Source organism: Sturnira hondurensis, unplaced genomic scaffold (genome assembly GCF_014824575.4).
Source record: "Sturnira hondurensis isolate 20B ecotype Veracruz unplaced genomic scaffold, ASM1482457v3 Scaffold0014384, whole genome shotgun sequence".
Lineage (NCBI taxonomy): Eukaryota > Metazoa > Chordata > Mammalia > Chiroptera > Phyllostomidae > Sturnira > Sturnira hondurensis.
In genome coordinates, this window is record NW_028087015.1 from 19554158 (window position 1) to 19578443 (window position 24286).

The 24286-nt window shown below is 44.3% G+C and overlaps 1 protein-coding gene across 2 annotated transcripts in view; it reads right to left on the reverse strand.

The window, feature by feature from the left end:
• RETREG1 (reticulophagy regulator 1) overlaps positions 1-24286 on the reverse strand; it is a 113351-nt gene that overhangs the window by 28529 nt on the left and 60536 nt on the right. The window contains exon 1 of one of the 2 annotated variants that reach the window (XM_037063035.1): positions 2577-2848. The exons of the other annotated variant lie outside the window; for it this stretch is intronic. Coding sequence (XP_036918930.1) covers positions 2577-2611 — 35 coding nt within the window. The 5' untranslated portion in view covers positions 2612-2848. Of the gene's footprint in view, positions 1-2576; positions 2849-24286 lie in introns of those variants that run through there. 2 annotated transcript variants of the gene reach the window in all.

Here is a 24286-nt window from a genome sequence, read left to right on the forward strand (position 1 = left end):
TGTCTATTACCAGCAACAAGATACATGGCGAGGAAGAGGGTCTGTCCTCTGGCTCCCTCCTGCCCCAGACAGTTCTGTTCATGTCTGTGCATTCGGTGAATATAAAATGCAGATTCCAAGCCACTGGCCATGAGTGCACACAGCAATCGGGCACAGGGGCCTACGGCACACATGCCAACACTCTCACAAAGCTCCCCATCGTTTGGTGTCCACTGGTTTAAAACACTTCGTTCAGATTTAGCTCACTGCCCATTACAGAGCAATTCAGGTCACCAAATCCCAGAACGGGACTGGGGTAACTCAGATTCTGCATGTGAGACTCAACGGGAGCCCCAAGAGCAAGTGTTGTCAGCAGGCCTGTCACTTTTAATAGTCATTTCTCTTCTGGAAGCGGCACCGACAGAGTCGTCCAGTGGCATTTCATCTCAAATTTAGCATGAGCAAAATTCTCTCTCAAACGTCATATTTTATTTCCAGCCTAGCCCTAAAGGTTCACCCTGTCCAGGGTGCCCTTTCTAACTTTCTGCACAGACCAGGAGAAAAAAAACTATAAAGCAAAGTTTATTGTGCAGGAGACCACAAACTGTTAAGGGCGGGCAGTCTCAGCATCAAAATAAAAAAGGGGAGCAAGGGTACATTACTTCATCGGTCCTTAGTAATAATAATTATTATTCAATATATATATACATTCTCCTTCTTGTCTGTTTGTCCTTTGTAACCAGTAAAGAAGTCTTAGAAAACCATCTCACGTTCCATGTACATCACGAACTGTTCGTTCAAAACATTTATAATTATCCACAATTAATTACTTAATTGTGATGATGATTTACATTTCTGCCAAATCTTTCCCTTCTGTCTCAAATGATCAGTCCACCTACACATTCACTGCAAGTATTAAAATGAGCTAACCACATATCTCATTGAACAATTATTTATTGAAATGCCTATTCTGTGCAAATGTCTATCAGGGAGCTTGTGGGAATGCCAAGAGGCTAAGAGAAAAAGAGAAAGGCTCGATTTTGGAAACACTAAAATGTGCTAGGCGGCAGCGATGCGAACAATGTAGGTAGATCAACCCCATCATCTCAAAACCAAGACTGACTTTAAATTTCCCTGAAACTGTCTTATTAATTAGTCAGTCAGTCCATGTCCTAAATCTAGGCACTTCTGTAAATGCCCTCCTTAAGTACTTGATTTAATGCCTCATTTTATATAGGAAACTGTTTCATTATTTATTTGTCAACTTAATGTCCCCCTTTGTATTGGGGAGAAATCGGGAAGAAAACAAAAACGAGAACAATGGAGAAGAAAGGAGGAGTTTCTAAAGACACAATTACAACTTATTGTAATCAACACGCGTACACACACAGACACACATCATACAATCATAGCTGGAAAGGGCAGCTTATCTTAAAGGGACGAACAACAAAACAACAACACCTGGAACTCCTGTTCCTAGAGAGCTTCCAGTTTCCACCAGTTTCCACCTTCTTTGACAATAAAATTGTCAATAGCCCCTTTTCCTCTTTTAACAATGAAAAGAAATATTTTTTCGACCACAGGTCAATATTACGTCAGTTTCAGGCATACAACACAGTGGCTAGACATTCTTGTCACTTACAAGGTGATCACCCCGCAAGGCCAGCACAGTCACCACAGTATCACAACTCCACCCCCCTAGCTGGGCCTTCTGCCCCACGGCTCTTTGGTAATTGCCCATTCGCACTTAATCCCTCCGCCCTTTTCACCCACTGGCCACCCCCCCCTCCAGCAGCCGTCAGTTTGATCTCCACACCTCTGAGTTTGTTTCTGTTTTGTTCCCTTTCTACTTCTTATCCTAATTTCCATGGCCCTAACTAGAATTCCAAGGAAAGTGATGCATACAAATTTTGTTAATACGGCCATGGGGCTGGAGGTGGAGGCCTTCAACACGGGCACAACCTGTGATCATATTAGTAGGAATTACTTGCTGGTTTCCTTTCCCATCTCTATCCCCTCTTCTTACAGCTATATATTAATAAAAACACTGACACAATTAATGCTCTGCATAAAGACTTAAACTGACCACATTTGCAAGGATAAGAACTGTGGTTAAAAAAAGTGGTTTAATACTTTTAAAACAATTATTAAAAATTATTAAAAGTGTTTTAATAATTGGTACATTGGTCTATATAGTTTAACTTTTAGAAATGTTCAACGCATCTTTGAAACTCCAATACTTTACCAAATGTTCTCTAGCTTAGGTTTCTAACAACTATCATCTAAAGTTAAAAATCAAACATCAAAAAATTCAAGTAGATTTAACATGGTATAGGGGCAAATATTATTTTAAATTTCATACCATCATTTCCTCATTAAAGAAAAACACTTATTTTCATGTTTCTAAGGGTATTTTAAGTTAACTTTGTCTTTCTTCATAGTACAAACACAAAACAAAACAAAACATTCAGTGTCCTGGAGTTAAGGTATTGCATTCTATTTTTTCTAATTTTCATTTAAACTAGTCAGCACATTTTTTAAAAGATAACCAGCAAATGAAATGGACTCCAAAGGAAGCAAATATACTTTGTAATTACCTTTTGTCTGGTCCCAAGTCCTCCCCTTCAGGCATCTCTGCCCTTTAAAAATACGCAAACTGTGGAGGAGGCTGCAGCACGTCGGCGCCACAGTGCTTTCTTCCCCACTCGAGCAATGACTATCAGGAGGGAAAAAACCAGTAGTCCAGTTTTCCTTTTCGGAAAAAAAAAAAGCACTCCTGCCTTACTCAGAAAGTAGGTGTTTACAAACTCCCAAAGCGCCTGCCTGCCTTGAATGAAGCTAAGCCCCGAGTTATTATGACTGTGCCCTTCTAAAAATAAAGAGGTCACCTCTTACTCTCAGTACCGTGACAGGCAGCTGGGAGCAAGCGCGGCCCAGTTGCCCAGCGTGTTCTGTCCAGTCGTGTGAGAAGCTGTCACCACCAGCGATTAACCTTTATTGGGAGGACTTTGCCTAGGCCTTCCCACCCTTTCTCTTTCCTTTTCTTTCCTGGCAAGACCAGCCACCCCATGAAGGGTGGGTGTGTGGCCACGGGGAGCTTGCAACTTCAGCCTGGGCTATCGGATCTCTAGCTCACAGGAGCGAGCTGGAGCAGGGAGAGTGAAGTGGGCTGGCTGGACGTGCCGGGGCTGAGAGGTTTGTTTGTTCTGGGAACACTCAGCCACTCAGCAAAAGAGCTCTCACTCAAAAAAAAAAAAAAAAAGCAATAAACTATACACTATTGTGTCTTGAGGAATACTGTTCTGCACGGAAACCTTGCCTTGGGTCATGCAGATTTCTCAACTCAGAATAAGTTACACACCAACAGGAGCCCTTGTGTTCCTCCGGGCGGCTTGCTTTCCCCCCAGGACTTCCCTCTGTCCTCAGGGAGCAGCCTGACGGCGGCCACAGCAAGGCTGAGTCTGAGATGTTTTCATGGCTTGGCTCATCACTGGGGAGGAGCCGTCAGTTGCCAGGTACCCTTATTTAATGCAACTTCTAAAAGCAGGAAAAAAACCACTTCAATTCTACTTTTACCAAAAGGCTTTTTCCATTTATAAAATACAAGTCATGGAAACGGTGACCTCGGTTAGCGACACTGTATTGTATATTTGAAAGTTGCTAAGAGTGGATCTTAAGCATTCTCATCACCAGGAAAAAAAAACTTAACTGTGTGGTGACATGTTAACAAGGCTCATTGTGGTGATCACTTCATAATAGTTGCAAATATCGAATCATTATGCTGTGCACCTAAAACTAACATAATGTCACATATCAATGTAAAACACACTGGAATTTAAAAATAGAAAATACAGCTCCTTCCTCATTTAAAGAAAAAAAGGCTTAGAGAAAAATTACTAAGATACCTTTAAAAAGAAATCCTAAAAGCTTTACATAAAAACTTTACAAAAATAGCTTTACAAAAAACTATTTTGTTCTCCTGATTGGTAACGTTAACTAAGGCAGTAAGCAAGATCTAGTTATTAAGAAACTATATATCTTTCTTTTTTAAAATGCCTGTACTCCATTGTCATATAGCGAATCCCAGCAATATGTCTATAGCCAATGTATATTTTACATGTAGGTGTCAAAGTGATTTCTAGAGCATTAAAGAATTGAAAAGTTGAAACAACATAGTCTGCTTTCTTTTGATGGCATTAGCTACTTTGTGATATATGCATGTCATAATTGGGGCATTTCTTTAATATTTCATACCAGATATAACTTTCCAACCTTGAAGTCCAAGGTTAAGGCAGTCCAAATACTCGAACACATAACTCAAATACCATTGACCTTGAAAGAAAACAGTCACGAGTAGAGTTCTGAAGATCAGGTTGTACAGGGGCCTGAAGTAATGGGCTGAGTTGTTAGAAATTTCAGGTTTAAAGATCTGAAAAGCTGAAACACTGAAAATATTATCAGTGAGAATATTGCTGTGCTTTTACTTACTCTTATCAACAAAAATGCTAATTCTCTAATCTAACTCTCATTTCTGACAATTCTTTCCCATTAATTTTAACTTTTGTTCTCCTAAGCTCCTATTTTCCGATTTCTTGACTTTCTGAGTGTAGCTGTTGCTGAACTTGACGGCTGGTTCCTACAGAACAGAATACAACCCAGAAATCTGCCCCTCAGCTGCAAAGGGCAGCTAACTGGTCGGTGCTGTAACAGATGAACTGCCCGTGAACTGCCATGAAATACAGGGTCCGGCAGAAGCAACGCCTGCTGGAGCGTGGCTGGTAGGGAATAATATAGGTGTAATAATTTATAGTTTTAATTTGAGCATTTCACCTAAAACGTCATATGGTGTGCTTGAGTGTGATATTGTTATGTTACAGAAACACATACTTACGATTTTACAATTAAAAGGGGGCGTTATTTGTGCCAGACCGTGTATGTAGTGAAATATTTCCTTTGAGCACTCCTTCATGCATTTTTAAATTACTGCTTCAAACAAGAAAAACAAGCAAAAACTCATACACATGGACAACAGTATGGTGGGTTACCAGAGGGACACGGATGGGAGAAGGCTAAATGAGGCCACATACATGGTGACAGAAGATGATTTGACTTTGGGGGGTGGGCACACAATACAATATACAGATGATGAAACATAAAATTGTACACTCTACATAATCTTATTTACCAATGCCTCTCCCATAATAAAAAAATAAAATAAGATAAGTTGCTTGCACCATGAATTCGCCTCTAGGTATATTCGTGTTAATTACTAAAATTCACAAGGCAGGAAGGGAAAACACACAGCACGGACTCAACTGGCACAGCCCAGGAGATTGGGGTGCCAAGGATTCCCTCTTCAATGCTGACTGGAAATCCACTGGGCATCCTAAAGAATACAGACAGGGAGCGACCCTGAGGGCCGTGGATGCTGAAACCCAGGCCCTGGACAGTGAGCTGATATGCTGGTGTCAGAGCCAGGGTCTGCCTCCAGGGCTGAGAGCTCTTTCCACTCCTCCAGCCAAAGAGACAGTGGAACCCACACATCCTGGCCAAAGCGCACGCGGCCAGACGCTTCCATAGACTCGGGCTCTTACATCCCTAGTCCTTCAAAATCCTACTGAAGGATTCTTGCTAAAACGGGTTCTTGAGGACATACCCAAGGCTGAAAAAGAGCTCAGAAGAGCCTGCCTAGAGTTTGGCCAGTCTCCCTCACCTCCTAAGAACAGACATTTTTATTCACCATGTTAGCGTTCATTGCTACACGCTTGTGCGGACCCTCCGGAGCAACACTGCGCGTGGTTACTGGGCAGGCGAAATGTGGCCGCACCAGATTTTTAAGATGAAGTAGGAAAAAAAAAGTATGTGAAATATCTCATTACTAATTTTTATATTGACATGTTGAAATGATAATATTTGGGGTATATTGGTTAAATAAACTATGTTGTTAAAATCAATTTCATTGGTTTTCCTCTTTTTTTCACTTGGCTAGTAGAAATTTTTAATTATATACATAGCTTGCATTACCATATTTTGCCATGTATAATGTGCACCCATGTTTTCAGCCCAAATTTTCAGGGGAAAAAGTCTTTCATTTTAATTTTTTAACTTATATTTCAATACTTCCACTTTGTATTATGAAGGAATTTTAGCATTTATTTTTAAAATATTATGGCACACAACATTTTATGTAACAAATAATTACAAAGCACAAGAACAAAACACAAGGTACAAAATATTTTATGTATCAGTAACAAATTTATGATATTTATGCATCATAGAAGACCGAGAACTCTTTGTCACTGTCAGTATCAGAAGTATCACCTTCTTCAATTTCTACATTACCAGTGTCTTCTGAAGAGTCACTCTCCTTATCCTGCTAAATTTCATCATCCTCAGTTCCACCTATAGCATTGCTGAAACCACGTGTTTTAAACAATTTCACAACCACTTCCTCCATGACACCAGCCCATGATCTTAGGGTCCAATTACAAACCTGGGTGATGGATGCTTCCTTGATTCTGCTAGTAGGTGTTGTCATTACCACCTGACTGCATCCACAACATCCACTCTTTCTCCATTAGGGCTTGTTTACTGACACATCAAGAGGTTGCAGCTGGCTGGTTATCTCACCAGGTATCACAACAAGTTGGGTTTTCCAGCCTGCAGCGATTGCTTTTGTATTTCGTGTAACATGGGCTTTGAAGTGATCGAAAGGAGCAAAGTGGGTTTTTTAAGTAATCTTCCAGGCCTTCGTGACCAGACATTGTTAAACCAGATCCTCATGCCTTTTTCACTCATCCACCCTTTTTCATGCACGTGGATAGTCGCTCCACTTGGAATCTTTTCTTTTACAGATGGTCATAGGTGGTGGCTTTGTCGCACCTGCACAACAGGCTAGAATGACAGTGAAATGTGTCTTCTCCTGACTGGTTTTAACGGCCTTTGCCCCTCTGACGTCCACACTTCTGCTGGGTGGCACATCAAAGGTGACATGTGCCACCCCACCTGACGGTATCGAGAAAAGTCCACTGAATGTTTACTCCCTCAATGCCTCGGCCTCTGCTCTGCTCCACCCCAAACCCACTCTCATTCTCCCTCCCTCCACCCCTGAGCACAAGCACAAGACCCCATAAGTAACTTTGTCAAGGCTCTCCCCTCCTCTCTTCTCCAGTTTGCACCACTAGTGACCCCACCTTCTTCTTGCCAGGTCAGGACCCTCTGGAATTCTACTGGCTCTTTCCCCTCCGACCACAGATATATCCACAAAGACTTGTCCCAGAAAACCCACCAGTGACCACACGGCTCCTCGTTCCCTAACCTCTGTCTTCTTTACAGCCAAAGGTCCTAACCAGATGTCTGTGGTCACATAGATATATATTTATATATTGATTAAAATATCTGGAAAGATCTATATGAAAAAGGGAAGCTAGGAGGGGGAGAGGACCAGAGGAGGGGAACGGGAGGAAAGCGGAGGGACAGAAGACAAAGGAAGAGCATCATAAAGGACTTGGCCTGAGGTGTTAATCATGACTTTCCTCTCTGGCTTAAAGAAATAGTGACTATTTTCCATTTTATTCTTTTTGCCTCACTGTATTTTCTATTTTTGAGCACCAAACACCAACTGTTCTTATGGTAAGAAAAAACATTCTTAAAATGGACATTTAAAAAGGCTTTTTAAAAATTATTGTTCAAGTACAGTTTTCTGCCATTTCTCCCCACCCCAGCCCAACACCCCAAGCCCTCCCTGTCTCCTTCCTGCCTCCACCCCCACCCCCACGGTTACTGTCCATGTGTCCTCTATAATTGCTCCTGCAAACCCTTCACCCTTTTCCCCTAAAATTCCATCCCCTCTCCCCTCTGGTCACTGTCAGCCCGTTCTCAATTTCAGTGTCTTTGGTTATATTTTGCTTGTTTGCTTGTTTTGTTGATTAGGTTCCAGTTAAAGATGAGATCATATGGCATCTGTCTTTCACCTCCTGGCTTATTTCACTTAGCACAATGCTTTCCACTTCCATCCATGCTGTGGCAAAGGGTAGGAGCTCCTTTTTTCTTTCTGCTGCATAGAATTCCATTGTGTAAATGTACCATAGTTTTTTGATCCACTCATTTACTGATGGGTACCTAGGTTGCTTCCAGCACTTGGCCATCATAGATTATGCTGCTATGAACATTGGGGTGCATAGGTTCTTTTGGATTGGTATTTCAGGGTTCTTAGGGTATAATCCCAGCAGTGGAATTGCTGGGTCAAAAGACAGTTCCATTTTTAGTTTTCTGAGGAAATTCCATACTGTTTTCCATAGTATGGAATCTGCAATCCCACCAACAGTGCACTAGGGTTCCCTTTTCTCCACAACCTCTCTAACACTTGTTATTTGTTGCTTTCTTTATGATGGCCATTCTCACTGGTGTGAGGTGGTATCTCATTGTGGTTTTAATTTGCATCTTTCTGATGGCTAGTGATACTGAGCCATCAGAGAGATGAATAGTGATACACATGAATCCTTTCATGTGTCCCTGGATCCTCTGTATGTCCTCCTTGGAGAAGTGCCTGTTCAAGTCCTTTGTCCATATTTTATTTGGGTTGCTTGTCTTCTTAGAGTGGAGTTGTGTCAGTTCTTTATATATTTTGGAGATTAAACCTTTGTCTGAAGTATCATTGGCATATATGTTTTCCCATATGGTTGGTTCTCTTTTTATTTTAATACTGTTTTCTTTAGCTGTGCAGAAGCCTTTTATTTTGATGAGGTCCCATTTGTTTATTCTTTCCTTTATGTCCCTTGCTCTAGGGGTCAGTGAAAATACTGCTGCATGAAATATCTGAGATTTTCCTGCCTATGTTTTCCTCTAGGACATTAATGGTGTCATGGCTTATATTTAAATCTTTTATCCACCTTGAATTTATTTTTGTATATGGTATAAGTTGGTACTCAAGTTTCATTTTTTGCACGTAGCTGTCCAAATCTCCCAACACCATTTGTTGAAGAGGCTATTTTTACTCCATTTTATGCTGCTGCCCACTTTGTCAAAAACTAACCGAACGTAGAGACTTGGGTTTATTTCTGAGCTCTCTGTTCTGTTCCATTGGTCTATGAGCCTGTTTTTATGCCACTACCAGGCTATTTGATTACAGTGGCCTTGTAATACAGTTTGGTATCAGGTATTGTGATCCCTCCTACTTTGTTCTTCTTTCTAAAAATTGCAGCAGCTATTCAGGGTCATTTATGGTTCCATATAAATTTTTGAAGTGTTTGTTCTATGTCTGTGAAATATGCCATTGGTACTTTAATAGGTATTGCATTGAATCTGTAACTTGCTTTGGGTAGTATGGACATTTTGATGATGTTAATTCTTCCAATCCATGGACACGGTATATGTTTCCATTTGTTTGTGTCTTCCTTGATTTCTTTCTTCAGTGTTGTGTAGTTTTCAGCATACAGGTCTTTTACCTCTGGTTAGGTTTATTCCTAGGTATTTTCTTTTTCTTTTTGCTATATCAAATGGGATTTTTTTCCTGATTTCTGCTTCTGATGTTTCACTGCTGGTATGCAAAAATGCCTTTGATTTCTGGATATTGACTTTGTATCCTGCTGCTTTGCCTAAATAAGGCTTATTTTTAAATGAAACAGGAAACTTTTTTTCTGTGCCTTCCTGTCACTACAGAAAGAAAGAAAGAAAATCCCTGCTTTCACCTGGGAAACTAGGCCTTCTGGGGCACCCAGGCTTCATAATTTTTCACTCAAGCCAGACCAGTAGGAGAGCTGCCTTTGGGGAGTTGGCTGTTCCGTAGAAGACACGCATTGGCTGAAAGAATGAGAGAAAGAAAACCAGAGCAAGCCCTTCCCACCCACTGCCTCAGTCATCTAAGAATTCCTCTCTCTACCTTTTCATATCCCACCAAGGACTTCCAGTATAGCCAACACAGAATGTGTTTCCCACAAAAATTCGGATTACGCATTATCCACTTTGCAAAAGTAGAATAAGGGTATGGAACTAGTATTAAAGCATATTTCTGGAACAAAATGGAAAAAAACATCTTTTTTATTTAAAAGATAAATTTTAAAAATCAAAGGATCAAATAACCGTGTATGACATGGTGCAAATGATGCATTTGGTAATGACGGGTCTAATGAATTATCAGGATGTGCTACACTACTGAGAGATGGTCCCCTTGCTCTTCTTCCTAATGGGTGGAATCCTACTGAGACTTGTCCTAGATTGATGGCTTTCAAAGTGATAAAAGCTCTCCCCCACCCCCCAAATTCTATGTTATACCAACAATCAAAAAGAGACCCTCGGTTTTAATGGGGGCACACCACTGAAACATGGCCTTCCTCCCCCACGGGGGCAGCCCCTGCACAAAGTCCTTGGAATCCAGAGTTGCTCAGGACACAGTTGGAAAACTGTGACCCTGATCATCTGAACAGCCCAGAGGAAAAAGTGGGGACCTTTTTTCACAGCTTCTTCTTATGATAATTAGACCAGACTCAACTCAGTTGCCCACTTTATCTTTTTGCCTTTTTAAAGCTTTGCACGTGGAATGTTTTTCTCAAATTTCTTTCCATTCCAAAATAGCTGGCACTCTAAAATCAACACACAGCCTCTGCAAGTCCCCTGCCCCTGCACTGTCTGGTCGACTTTCTTCTTCTTTTTCCCTTATCACAGTAGTCACCTACCTCCCAGCCAGGGAGTTGCACCTCTTCTCCTGGTGAAATTAATAATGAATCCCTTTCCCTTTCATTGGTCTACCTGTTTGGCTCACAAACCGTAGAGTAACCCAATACAGAGAGCACTATTTTCTTTCCACTATTTGTCAGAGCTTGTATTGTGTCAATATGTCCTAGACTGCCATGTCTTGATTGTCACATAATTTGTTAATGGTCTTGGTGGGGACCACCAACTAGAATCCAGTCGTTGCCACAGACTACTCAGTTTGGCCAGTGAGTGCCTCCCATACCTTCCCCTCCAGTCCATGCTACACCCACACCCCGTCTCCCAAAGGGAGCTGTTGATGCAAAGCTGTTTTGAAAGTGTGGTTTGGACAGACCAGAGTGCAGCCCAAGGGGCCCTGGAGAAGCTAGCCAGCCTGGTGGAGGCAAAAAGTCCAGGAGTGGAAGGACAGAAACATGGGCAAAGCGCTGGACAATGACAGGAGGAGAAAGGGGGTCAAGGTGTGGAAGGAGCTGGGTGGGAGAGGCCGTCAGGGAGCATCATAAAGCACCCAGTCACCTCTGGGGTGTACCCTGTGTCAGCAGCATCAGTCATGCTGATCTCCCGGGGGGGGGTCTATTTGATGTCCTAACTTTCTGATCAAATATGTCTCCTAATAAAAGTTCATTCTACATTGGGAGTTTTTAAATTGTGGTATTTAGAGATCAATGACCATTTGAATCCATGAAGCAAAGTACAAACACCACAAACAACCCATCTGCCCACTCGGTCGGCAGGTTTGCGTCAGGAAGGGTGGGTAATGGTTCCGGAGAAGGCCGAGAAGTGACACTCGGAGAACAGGAGCAGGAGCGGAGAGGCAAAGGGAACATTTAGCCATTGCTGAAGGACGGATCACATAAAGCAAGGCAGGTGCTCGGCCTCTGAGCAGCGCATCTCCCCACGTTGCTGGCTTGCTTGGACTGTGTCCTGCATTTACGGAGACCCATTTCACTGCACTAAACATGGTCCCCACAAACTCTTGTTTGTGACCACCACTTCCCTGCCCCAGGCCCTGTTGTCACCTGTGACTGATTTTATCCCTACTTACTCCATCATTCCTTCTCTCCCTAAAACACAGTTGCTTTTGTAGCAAGCCAATTTCTTTCTCTTCTTCCTTCAACCCCTCTCCTCCCCCCCTAATCTATAAAACTCCAGCAGAAGTATAGACACTTCTATTGAAACCAAATTCCCTAAAGGACCAAATGTTACCATTGGTTCGAGCTTCCCTCCACAGAACACACCTGTTTCTGAAAAAAATTTGTTGGCTTTCTTATGTAAAGCTCTCTCCTAAGGCTCTCTGTGTAGTTCAGTCGTGAGGGCTTCTGACAGAGAATCTGCAGTTCCAAGAAATTTAGAACAAATAGCCATAGGAGGGGGAGAAGTCTGGCAGACTTCACTGCTCTTAGCAAACACAAGGAAATGGAAATTTTCTAAGACCACAAATCCTGGAAAGAGCCTAGAGTGACAAAGAGTGACACACAGCTCAAGACAAATCTTATCTCTTGAGCTTAAAAATACAATGCAAGACAGAGAGATGGCAATGGTAGCCTTCAGTTTAATTATGAATTATGCAATACTTTTGTTCTATGCTGATCTTCCTTTTCGTGTGTTGCTTAGGTCAGTGTTAAAAATTACTTTTCCCTCCTAAATAGCACCTAATAGTTGCTACTTGGCTATACCTTTACCCAGTATTTTGTGGAGAAGCCGAAGTGAGATGGAGACTGTGCACCTGAACAGGCCTTCAATAGTTAATCATTATTTCCATATTCAGTTTGAGGTTCCAGGTTGGGTGGCCTTTTCCTTTGCCTCATGTGAGCCCACTGTGGTCTTGGCTGGCTGAGCTCCACCTGCTGACCCAGCCTTGGGAGGGGATGAGAAATCCCCTCAGACACTGAAAGGACCTCTACCCCAGGAATGGAGTTTGAGGACACGAGCTCCAGGCCAGTATCCTACAACCGCTGGGCACTTTTGAAGAAGCAGCAGCCCCTTTAGAAGCATTTGCCACAAGACAAGCTGGGCACCTGCCGATGTCAAGACAAGTGGGAAAGAAGAGGGCCCTGACTTCCCCTTGCAGAAGGGCAGATGCCTCCAATAACCTAATGGGCTGGGACTCCTTATCACCTCAACCACTGTCTGTCTTTCTGCCTGATGATAAATCTGGCTTCTCACAAATGTGGTATATCTCTTACGGGGCACATCAGGGTTCCAAGGAATACACTAAGAGCAACTTACAGGTGTTTCCTAAGTGACTTCATTCCCACCAGGGTAAAACCCCTTCAATGAACAGCAAAGAGCAATGGCTTTAAAATGAGAACAAAGCAAATCCAAAACATGAAGCCTGAAGGGACTGGGAAAAGAAGCCGGGTCCATGAGACTCTGAGGTGGGGGTGCATCCCCAATTTCCCGCCTCCATAATACTTCATCGTGAGGGGTTTCCTCCAGCATCCAGCATCTCCCTCCTAGAAGCATACCAAACGTGTTTTTTTTTAAAGATATTATTTATTTATTTATTTTTAGAGGGGTGGGGAAGGGACAGAGAAAGTGAGAGCCACTGATGTGCGAGACAAACATCAGTTAGTTGCTTCTCGAATGCCCCCAACTGGAGACCTGGCCCACAACCCAAGCAGGTGCCCTGACCAGGAATTGAACTGGCAACCTTTCAGTCCACAGGCCAGCGCTCAATCCACTGACCGACACCAGCTGGGGCAAAGTTGCTTTATTTTGAATAAACTTTTTGTTCTGGAATAATTTTAGATTTATAGAACAGTTACAAAGGTAGTACGGGCCTTCCCGTATAGCCCTGGCCCAGTTTCCCCTGGGGTGGCATCTTGCATTACCACCACACGTGTGTGAAAACTAAAACCAACATCGGTAGGTTAGGATGAACTGAACTCCAGACCTGGTCTTTCACTAGATTTTTCCAGTAATGTCCTTTTGCTCTTCCAGGATCCCATGCAGGGCACCGCACTGCAATCAGTCACCGCATCTCCTTAGTCTACTGTGGTCTGAGAGTTGCTGACTCTTTCCTGGGTTTCATGACCTTGACAGTTTTAAGGCGTATTTTGTAGGTATCAGGTATTCTGAGCATGTCCCTTGGTGTGAATTCATTTTGTTTTTCTCCGAGTAGACTGAGGTCATGGGCGTGAGCTGAAGGATCCTCCTCACTCCATCAGGTCAGGGGGGTCGTGATATCCACATGACTTCTTGCTGGTCATGTTAGGTCGATCATTTGCATAAAGTAGCATTTGCCAGGTTCCTCCATTGCAAAGTCATTATTTCCGCCTTTGCATATTCTAGTCTTCGAAAACAAGTTTAAGTGCAACCACCTCAAGGGGGTAGGGAGGTGGCACATGTGGACACAGCTCTGCCTCCTAAATGGGGGAGGGGGGTAGCCACATACATTATTCAGAATTCTTCTGTGAGAAGGATTCATCTCCCCCCCTCCATTGACTTATTTACTGAATCATTTATATCAGTAAGGACTTAAATGGATTCATAAGGACTTACAGTTGGGGCTATAATCCAGTGCTATGTTACTGATTGTGCTGCTCAAATTTTTCCAGCCACAAGCCCACCTCTGCCCGTGCTGAGCACACTGATGACTCCTCCTCTACCCCCTTAAGAAACCAGGAGAGACCACTTCTCTCCTGCTGACACTGCTCCACCAGACCTGCCCAACCCTGGCCAGTCGGCATTCTCCAGCTGAGTTGGGTGTCATCCACAGAGCAGCCAGTCCCCTCGCAGATTATCTGTCTCCTATCCTTTCCACCCTACATCAGCTCCAGCCAATGGGCAACACCAGGTCTGAACCCAGAAGTTGGAGGAGGTGGCCTGACACAGGAGAACAAAAGCCTGCGCTCCACAGGCATGCGTCCATCTCCAGGGACCTGTGAGACACAGGGCACTGCACCTGCTCCTCCATGGTGTTTCAGATGGTGTAAGTTGTGCCCTCGGAGATGAGCTGTGTACACACCTGAGCTACACACCAGTGTGTTCCGCTGAAAGCTATGACAACACGCCATTTTCCCCTACTCTGATAAAAACACCCAGATTAAAACCAAGTTCAAATTTCCTTTCCACATGTGCTATTCGTCCTTGCCTTTCATGTTTCTTCCTATTTTGAGTACAAGAGGAAGTCCACAGGTTAAAAATGGAAACAAGACTTGGCTTCTTAACCTGAACCCACTTTTAGCATCAAACCATGGCAATGCCAGACACATACTTCATCACTGGCTCTCACACCCCCAGGTGCTGCTGCTTTATACTCAATGTGCATGTTCTGTGTCAAACTTGACTTAGTATTTCTTAATTAGACAATAGAACCACACGTTGTACTGAAAACCGTGATAGGGAATGAATGACCTATTTAAGACTCCTCCTGATCCAGCTTCTGTGCCCAGTTAAAATTTAAACATCACCTCAGTCCTAAATATAAGTGAAGAGCAAGGGACACATGGTATCATGTGTTTCCACACCATCTGTGGACGGATGAGCAACGGGGGACACTGTGTTCAGACATGTCTTCCAGGATGATGGGGTCCCCTTCTCCCCCCCGTGAAAGTGCAACTGTTTTTACATGAGGAGATAAACAGGGGGTGTCAGCAACAATGAGAAATAGCTGTTTCTGAGGGCTTCACAACAACACAGAATTACAAACCTTAAAGGCAAAGTAAAGCTCCTCATGGGGACTGTTTTCAGAGAAACAGGCTTCAGCAAGCAAGAGAGTACCTCTCTTGGCCTTGCGTTCCCAGGCCCTCAAATGAACAAGGCGGTCCTCTAGGCAAAGCCCAGGGGACGGAGAAAGGGCAGACCCTGGGTTCCTAGGTGTACTTACTGGTCAGGGTTCCTTCCCAAGGGGGGCGGGGGGGTTGGCTGTACCTCACAGAGTCCATGGGGGTAATAACTGTCCCTCTATTACTTGTCTCTAAAAACATGCTTTGCACCCTGGCCAGTGTGGCTCAGTTGGTTGGACATCATCCCACGAAGAGAAAGGTCATGGGTTCAATTCAAAGTCAGGGCACATGCCTGGGCTGCAGGTTCAGTTTTCCACTGGGGCACATGCAAGAGGCAACCAACTGATGCTTCTCTCTTGCATTGATGTTTCTCTCCCTCTCTTTCTCCTTCCCTTCCCCTCTCTCTAGAATCCATAAAAGAAAAAATTAAATAAGAGCATTTTGCTTCACTTAAAATTAGTCCTCAGAAGGAGGCTGTGATCCTACCAAATGTATCATACACTAGGGCTGTACGTTCGATTTCTTTATCTAGAAAAGTATTGGGGGAGGAAGAATGGCTGAAATGACATCAGTCAATGATAGTGGGAGAAGCTTTTAGATGTCACAGAAGTTCCCTGATAGAAGTGGTACATTATTATAATATATTGTATATTGATAACATTAATAACAATAACAGTGTAATTAAAGGCAAAGACATTTATCACCGATTTTATAATTATCTGTGGGGATTTCACCACATCATTGAAGGGGCTAAGTGTTATTACACATAAGCTTTTCAAAACTTTCTTCAGACAGTGGTGTAGTGAGTGGTCACAAGATGGACACTAAGTGACAACTGGTGGCTGCCAGAGGGTGGTCAGGAGGCGAGGAATCGGGTAAAGGTGGTCAGAAGATACCAACTTGCAGTCACGAAATAAATATTGTCTGGGAATGTAGCGTAAAGTATGGCGACCACAGTTACCAACACTGTTGGACTGTTTAGTTGAAACTTGCTAAGAGAATAGATCTTAAAAGTTCTCATTTCAAGGGGGGAAACTTTGTAACTCCTGAATACCATGAAGTCCCTAAAAGCACATTTCTGAGGGGATGTTTTACATAATAAAACAGGTTGGAAACCTTTTCTGTAAATAACCAGGCAGTAAATATCTGCCAGAACTACTCAACAGTAAAGGAATGAACTCAAGCCATACCCAGCAACCCCTGTATAATATATATTAGTCTGGTATCCAGCCATATAATACGAAAAATAGAGACATTCATTGAAGAAAATACTTGAAAAAGTGTACATAGGACAATGATGCCTCAGTCCCCTTCAAAAGAGGCACGCTGGGACCTCATACAGTTCTCCCAGTTGCCATCAGCTATCCCATCATATTTTCCTGAGTCTCATCAACAGTCTGAAATCTCTTCCCTTTTAAAGGTGATTTTAGTCGTGGGAAAAGCCAGAAGTGGCAGGGTGCCAAATCTGGGCTGTAGGGCTCCTGAGTCACCTGGGTGATTTCATGTTTCACCAAAAAAAACTGCACGAGATGTGATGCATGAGCGGGCATGTTGTCGTGGTGAAGCTGCCAATCACCGGTTGCCCATAGCTGCGGCCTTCTGAGTCATCTGAATAGTTTCCATGGAGGAATGTTCAAGCTTTAAGGCAAAATTTGATGCAGATTAATTGCTTTACTTGCTTGGTCATTTTGAATGGAAGGTCACAGAGAACACACGCTCACTCAACAGCATCCACCATCCCCACTGACTAGTACAGTGAAGTCATCATTGTTCACAAATGCTCATTCCAGTCCACTCTCCTTGGCTCTCAGGTTATATCCATGTCACGCAAACCGTTCTCATTATGTTCACCATGGCTGGATTTTTTCCGGACAGATCTTGTCGTGTATACACACACACAGTACAAATTATAACAGAACATGTGTCCATTTGTACCTGATTAGAGAAAACCATCAGTAAGAAATGATATACCCCAATATGAATAGTGATTATCTCTATGATTCTTATTTTCTTTTGTGTGCTTTCAGGGATTTTGAAAATTTCCCCACATATGTATTCCTTTTGTTATCAGATAAACTCTACAAAAAAAGATACGTAAAGTCTGGAATTGTACCTTTAAAATTCCACAAATAAAAACCAAGTCTGTCACTCTTTGTTTTGGTGTCCTGTAATTGACCATACATTTAATGGACATTACTTAATATAAAAATACTGAACAAAAATGTCAACAAGAAATAAATTCTAAACTGGCAGCTGACAAGAAAATAACGTCCATGGTGTCCCTGAGAGCTGGAGCAGGTCTGCTGCGTGAGGCGGGGACAATGGTGGGCTGTTTTTTCTGCATTGGCTGAGTCTCCGGAAAAGGTTGCATCTTGAATTAGCAGCTTGACTGTTTGCTGTCCAGATAAATATTGTGTTGCTATGACTGAAACATCCTGCCACGTGGGTCACCCTGGCGTATAATTAGCTTCTTAGCATATCTGTGCAAATCAAACCAGCAGCACGTGCTGTTAATGGGGTGACTGAACAAACCAGACACACTCCTCTTGATGCATCAGCATCGGATTGAATATTTGTATCAGCCCATTGAAGGCACCAACAGGGTTATTCTGCAGCCTTGTTCAACAGCAAGCTGAACCTCAGTAAATCAAACATCTTGATAAGTTCCCCGCTAGCTATTTTAGTGCATTTTTTCATGTCTTTAATTACGTCACTGCGCATTTTGTTAGTTCACCCAGATGTGGAACAGGGTAGAGAGTGAAATTAACCTTGAGTGTCCTTCAGGTGCATGGGCACTATCCTCAAGACACTATTCACATTTACCCTGCATCATGGTCAGGTTCGTTTTCAACCCCTCTGTTTCAATCAGAGTCAAGTCAAAGTGAAGCCTTACGTAGCTTGATCTGCATCTAGAGAGCTGTGCCTCGCACTCTCTCCATCATCTGATCCCATTCTCCCTGCACCAGGAGGCCAGGTGCATACACAGCGTCCCTCCCCCGCTGCTCACCCCTCCTGGTCTTGGCAGATCCTAATCGATGGGCTGCATGCTCATCTCTATCTTATGGACCCTTTCCAGGAAACCCATGCTGGCTCTAATCCTCAACTCTGTTGCCCAGTTTTGTCTATTTCTCAACAGAATTGCTACTCCTGGCCTGAGCAGTAAGCCATTGAAGGGCAAAATCTCTGGCGCCCAGGCCTCTCATTGCACTGGGGACAGTGCATGTGCTCCAAGGGGCAATTTTGCCAGGTGACCCCTGGAGACAGCCTACCTGGGTTCTGATGCTGGCTCTACTACCTAATAGCTGTGTGATCTCAGGCAAGCTACTTAACTTCCCTGTGCTTATTTCCTCAACTGTAAAATGCAGTTGTGAAGACAATGCATTTATAAACACTGTCAGATATACTACATTCAGTTAAGTATACAAGACCGCATGCCAATATAAACATATGCAAATTACTGAGAACAGTGCTGGCATTTGGACCATCCTACTTAAGTGTCTGCTTTACAAAACACTCGAGAGAGGAGGAAATCCACCTCACATTTTCCATGCGGTTCTCTCCAATTGCAATCATCTTTCCCTTCTCATCAGACTATCAACCTAAGGAAAGAATGAAGGAATAAAGCTATTTTTCACATTTCCTATTCTTTCATTTTCGGTCCCTCATTACCGCTGCCACTGTACCCCTCGATGACAGCTAACAATGCAGCAGCTAAGGAGTATTTCCCATGTGTCAAGTGCTTTAAGTTAACTGTTGCCAGTAATACTTAAAGTGTCTTGAGGAAGGTGGCATTCTTCTCCCATTTCACAGATAGGGGGCTGAGGCTGAGGGGCAGAGTCTCTTGCCCACAGCCACAGGAGCTTGCAAATGGCTGAGCCAGGGATACGTTTTTTCCTCTCTTGAATCATCCATGCTCATACACAGCACAGCTCCAGACTCACCTAGGTATTTATTAACTAGTTTTGTTAAATAGCATTCACCTAATAGCTGCTCACTGATGCCAACCACAGGACAGGCACTAGGAGGGCAAAGATTAGAAACAGTTGCTGTTGCCCTGGCTGGTGTGGCTCAATGGACTGAGCGTGAGCCTGCGAACCAAAGGATCCCTGGTTTGATTCCCAGTCAGGGCACATGCTTGAGTTGCAGGCCAGGTCCCCAGTAGGGGACGTGCAAGAGGCAACCACACATTGATGTTTCTCTCCCTCTCTTTCTCCTGCCCTTCCCCTCTGTCTAAGAATAAATAAGACCTTTAAATTTTTTTAAATAAAAATTCTTTTACAAAGAATGCCTGTATTATCTCCATCTTTCTGAAGAAACTTTTACAAGTTACCTGAACACAGAGCTAACTGCATGCATTCCTGCACAAAGTCATCGTTTGAACAACTAAGTTGGCCTTGGGAGAACAAGCTAGGTTCCCCCAGTGCATATTAGCACCTTCGTTATGGAAACTGTTAGAGCTGATACTGCGCATGTGAAAAGACTGGGGTGAAATTTAAAATGAGGACAACTTTGAAGACAGATACTTTGGAATCACTATACCATTCCTCTCCACCTCCCTGGACAAATACCAAATTTCAAGTAGGGGGACCCCCGTCCAAGGCAGCCCAGTGCAGGCACCTCCAGGCTAGGTCTTTCTTGACTGATGCTTGGGAATGCAGGAGAACTTTCATGGTAACCAATAGAAATCCAAGAGGATCCACATGGTGACTGTGACGAGACTTCACACCTGCATGGGTTCTAATGACGCACAGTATCAGCCAGGGTTCCTGGTGGCAAATAAAATGAGCTTACTCTGGTTGGTTTGAAAGGGTCAAAACGCAACCCAAATCTCATCACAGAATAGCTCCAACATAAATGCCAGTGGGACCATCTGGCAGCTCCCCGAACGCTGGATACTGAGATCTTTCATCATTGCTACCTTGGAAAACAGATGTACAGACCACCACCCTCACCAGAATGGGTGCCTTAAAGCCTGCTTCTTTCATTACCAGCTTCTAACTCCAAGTCTGACATCCATGCATCTCCTTGGTGGAGCCCGGGTGACCCTCACTTCAGGGGAGTCTGGGGAAGTGAAGGGCAGCTTCTCCATTGGAAAAGCACAGGCTCATAAGGCAGAACATTCCTTCATGGGAGAGTCCTTTCAAAAGGTCAGGAAAACCAAAAGCAATGATACATTTTTCTTACACCCACTGATTCACAATAATGAACACTTTATCAACCAAAAAACTGAGCGTCAGAGTATTGCTGGAGTAGCTGAGACTCTAATTCTGCGTGAGAACGACACTGTCTACACACACTCTAAGAACCGAGATGCCGGGGACCTGCTGGCTTGGAGTCATGAAGAGATGCTCCCCAAGGTTATCATCTGAAGTGCAGGGCACCCCACACTTGCCCAGCCCCGCTGGGCTGTGAGGACATACAGAGTGTGTGGAAAGGAGAGATTACCCTGCCTGTTTCAGCCAACCTTATCAAGGCCAAGGCCATCATGTGATAATGTGTGAATGAATCAGAAGGGGTAGCCCGGGTATTTCTGTACTCGTATCAACATTCACACTTTGATACCAGCCAGCTCCCATTTCCCTTTTCTGCGTTTCTACTGGGCACTTTTCACGTAACTCAGAAGCTCCATCTTCCTGATTTGCTGAAAGTAGAAGCCCCCTCAGAAGTCTACTCTGTACCAGAGGTAGCTACATCGATAAAATATCCAGACTTCTGAAGGGAGTGTCTTCTGCTACCATTTTTCCTTCTCGGGAAATCATGGGCACAGGATCATGTATTCGTTCATCAAGTGTTTTTAACTGAGCAGCTACTAAGTGCCAGGCACTGTGTTAGGTCCCACAGATTCACAATACGTGGATGAATACGGGAGGCCTGTTCTCTGCTTCAAGGAGCTCCCAGGGTGGTAGAGATGCTGGGTATGAAAAAAGTGAAGACGTAAGCATATATAGGTGCATTTTGTTAAGAGCTATGAGCAGCTGGGTCGTAATGGGGTAAATTTTCAACCAGGACGCCTGTACTGGTTTTGTTGTCTTTCTCCCTCTATTGGCCACCCCTGCTCTCAAATACAAACACATTTTCGGCCAGCGTCAGTTCTTGAGAGATCTGAGTGTTCTTATCGGGTCTCAGTGGTGCCAAGGGCAGAAAGCGCCATCTATTGCGTCGGCCAAAGGTCTGCTCAGTTTTCTTTTCCACCAATAACTTTACTGACTTGGATATTCTGAGTGTGTCAGCTCTCTTCCGCAAGGCACAACACTGATTGTTTCAGTTCATGTCTCAATTTTACCGCTATCAACTGCAACTGGTCTACCCGACCGTGGAGCATCATCCACCAAGAAATCTCCAGCACGAAACGTCACAAACCACTTTTGGCACCTTTGAGCACCTTCTTCATATCCTGCACGAATCTTTTTTTTTAGCGTTTCAGTTACGTTTTTACCTTTCTTGAAATAATAGAGCATAATATGCCACAAACGTTGCTTATTTTCTTTCATCTTCCATATTAAAATGGCTACACAAAATCACCTGTTTTGATGTTTTTTTTAGTGCACTCTGATATGACAACTGTCATGATACAATCTAATAAAATTGCTTTGAATGAAGACAAAGACAAGCACTACTAGAGCCGTCGTACAGAAAAAAACCCAAACGAACTTTCTGGCCCACCCAATACAAAACGGGCCTGTGGTCTTGGAGGCAGGCTGTGCCGGGCCGACAGAGCGCCCACTGCTGGCGTATCTATCTACCTGGCCTGTGTCTACCTAATCTAGGATCAGTGGGAGCAAACGCGGCCGGAGTTTACAAGGCCCTTATCTCCTCTGGAGTCCACCTTCTCCTCCTGGCCATCCCACTTCTCTTATTTGACATGGACCACCCAAGTGCTGGGATGGGTGGTCAGAGTCACAGGCCAGCTGTCACAAAGTGGGTGACAATCAGGGAGCCTTCTCCTTCACCCCAGAGAGAGGCTCTCACAACACGCCCTGAGGCTGGACAGTGTTGGTTAAAACCCAGGGTCCCCCCACAAGTCTTCGACTAGGAAGAATCCAACTGCTCACAGTGGCAACGAGACTGACAAGGATCACAAGTCAGCATAAGTGGATCACCTCGCAGAACATTCAATCGCCAACCTGGTTCACCCCGGCGACCCAGGCATGTCAACACTTCGACACATTTTAACTTCCCTCCCCAGGTGCCACCAAGACACACCAGGTCTCAGAGCGAATGTGTGTCTCCCAGCTCACTGTCCCCTTGGCCCGCTCCCCAGGAAACGCCAGTGCACTGCCGTGAGTCACCGCGGCGTGGCGTGGCGTGGCGTGGCGTGGCTCAGCCGCTGCCAAGAGACTGCAGATTACCGCACAGTGCTGGTGGCACCACAACAAAAGGATGCCCGAGATCGTGGTTGTTTATAAATGGAAATTAGAGTTGGAATGTTTTATATACTAATGGGCTTCCCAGTTCATCTCAGACTCAGGTTTTGGGGAGCATGCTGGCAGACAAAACAATGTTTTTTCAAATACAGATTTGCCTAAAGGTCCCCGAGTTGAGCTCTCGGACTGAGGGGTGGGGGTCATATGCTTGGTCCAAGGAGGGGCCCTTCATTGCACCTCATCCCAGGAGAGTCCCAAGATGGCAAAGGGCCAAACGCAAACTACTGCCTTGCGGACTCTTCCCTCCCCTCCCCTGACAGCCCACACCAATCCCACTCAGCCTGTCTTGTCCCTTCAGATGAGAGTCGGGCTGACCTGCCTGTCCCAAATGGCTGTGCGAACCAAAGACCCACTTGTTCACAGAGCCCTTACCAAGGGCCCAGGCACCCTGCAGGCCTCACTGTGCTTTATTCCTCCCCAGGACCACTGAATTAAATAGCATTTTCTACATATTAAAAATGGAGAAACAAGGCTTTGAGCTTTTGGAACTTGCCCAGGCCAGGTACCTGCAGGTACCTGCACAGAAAGAGGCAGGGACATTCTGTAAATGGCTCTTCTACCTGTCTGAAACTGCAGGGCACGGCATCCAGGCCTCTGAGGCCGCCAGCTGCCGACATCTGTAGCAGCTCAAAGGGTGGGGCATGGGAGTGGGGTGTGGGAGTGTGTCATGTGTGGTGTGTGGATAGGACCAGAGATCAAAGGCAGGCTTTAGTTCTTTAAAAGGAAAAGGATGGTGCAAGGCATGGACATGGGGTGGCAGGTGCTTTCACATCCACGGGGCCTTTGATCCACTAAGGAGAGAGGGCCAGCCCTGCCTAGGCCTGCTCTCGGCCTGCAGGCAGGGGCCACTGCTTTGGGGGCAACTACTGGGCAGACAAAATGCAGGAATTCTCAGCCTCAAGTATATACACAGTACACAGAGTTGGGCAAAAGTGTGTTTACAGTTACTCATATGGAAAACAATGGAATAATTATCTTAGCCTCATAGAGAGGAACTTGATATTCCTCCAGGATATTCAAGGACATTCAGGGAAGGAATTCAGGATCAGCCCACTGATGTCCATGGGGTCACACACTGCGTTTGAGCGGGGCCTCAACTCACAACTAGGTTTCTGAGCTGCGGCACAGCCCCCAGCCTTGGAAGGACGCTTAACTCCTGGACTCCACCCACCCTCACCAAAACTCAGAGCAGACGGAACCTGGCTTCGCTGAAGACCAAGTCACTGACCTAGGGGGGAACTTGAAGACACTGCTCTGGATGCAGGAGCCTGTGAGGTGACTGCTTGGGTGCCTGGAGGACTAGTGTGCACCCTCAGTTCCCCTGGGATTCTTGTTCTGAGCATGGAAGTGGGTTGTAATCAAGAGCTCTTCTACTTGTCACATGCGGCGCAGATAAATAATAACGATGAATAATAATAACCTCCAGTAGGGGGGTTCTATCAT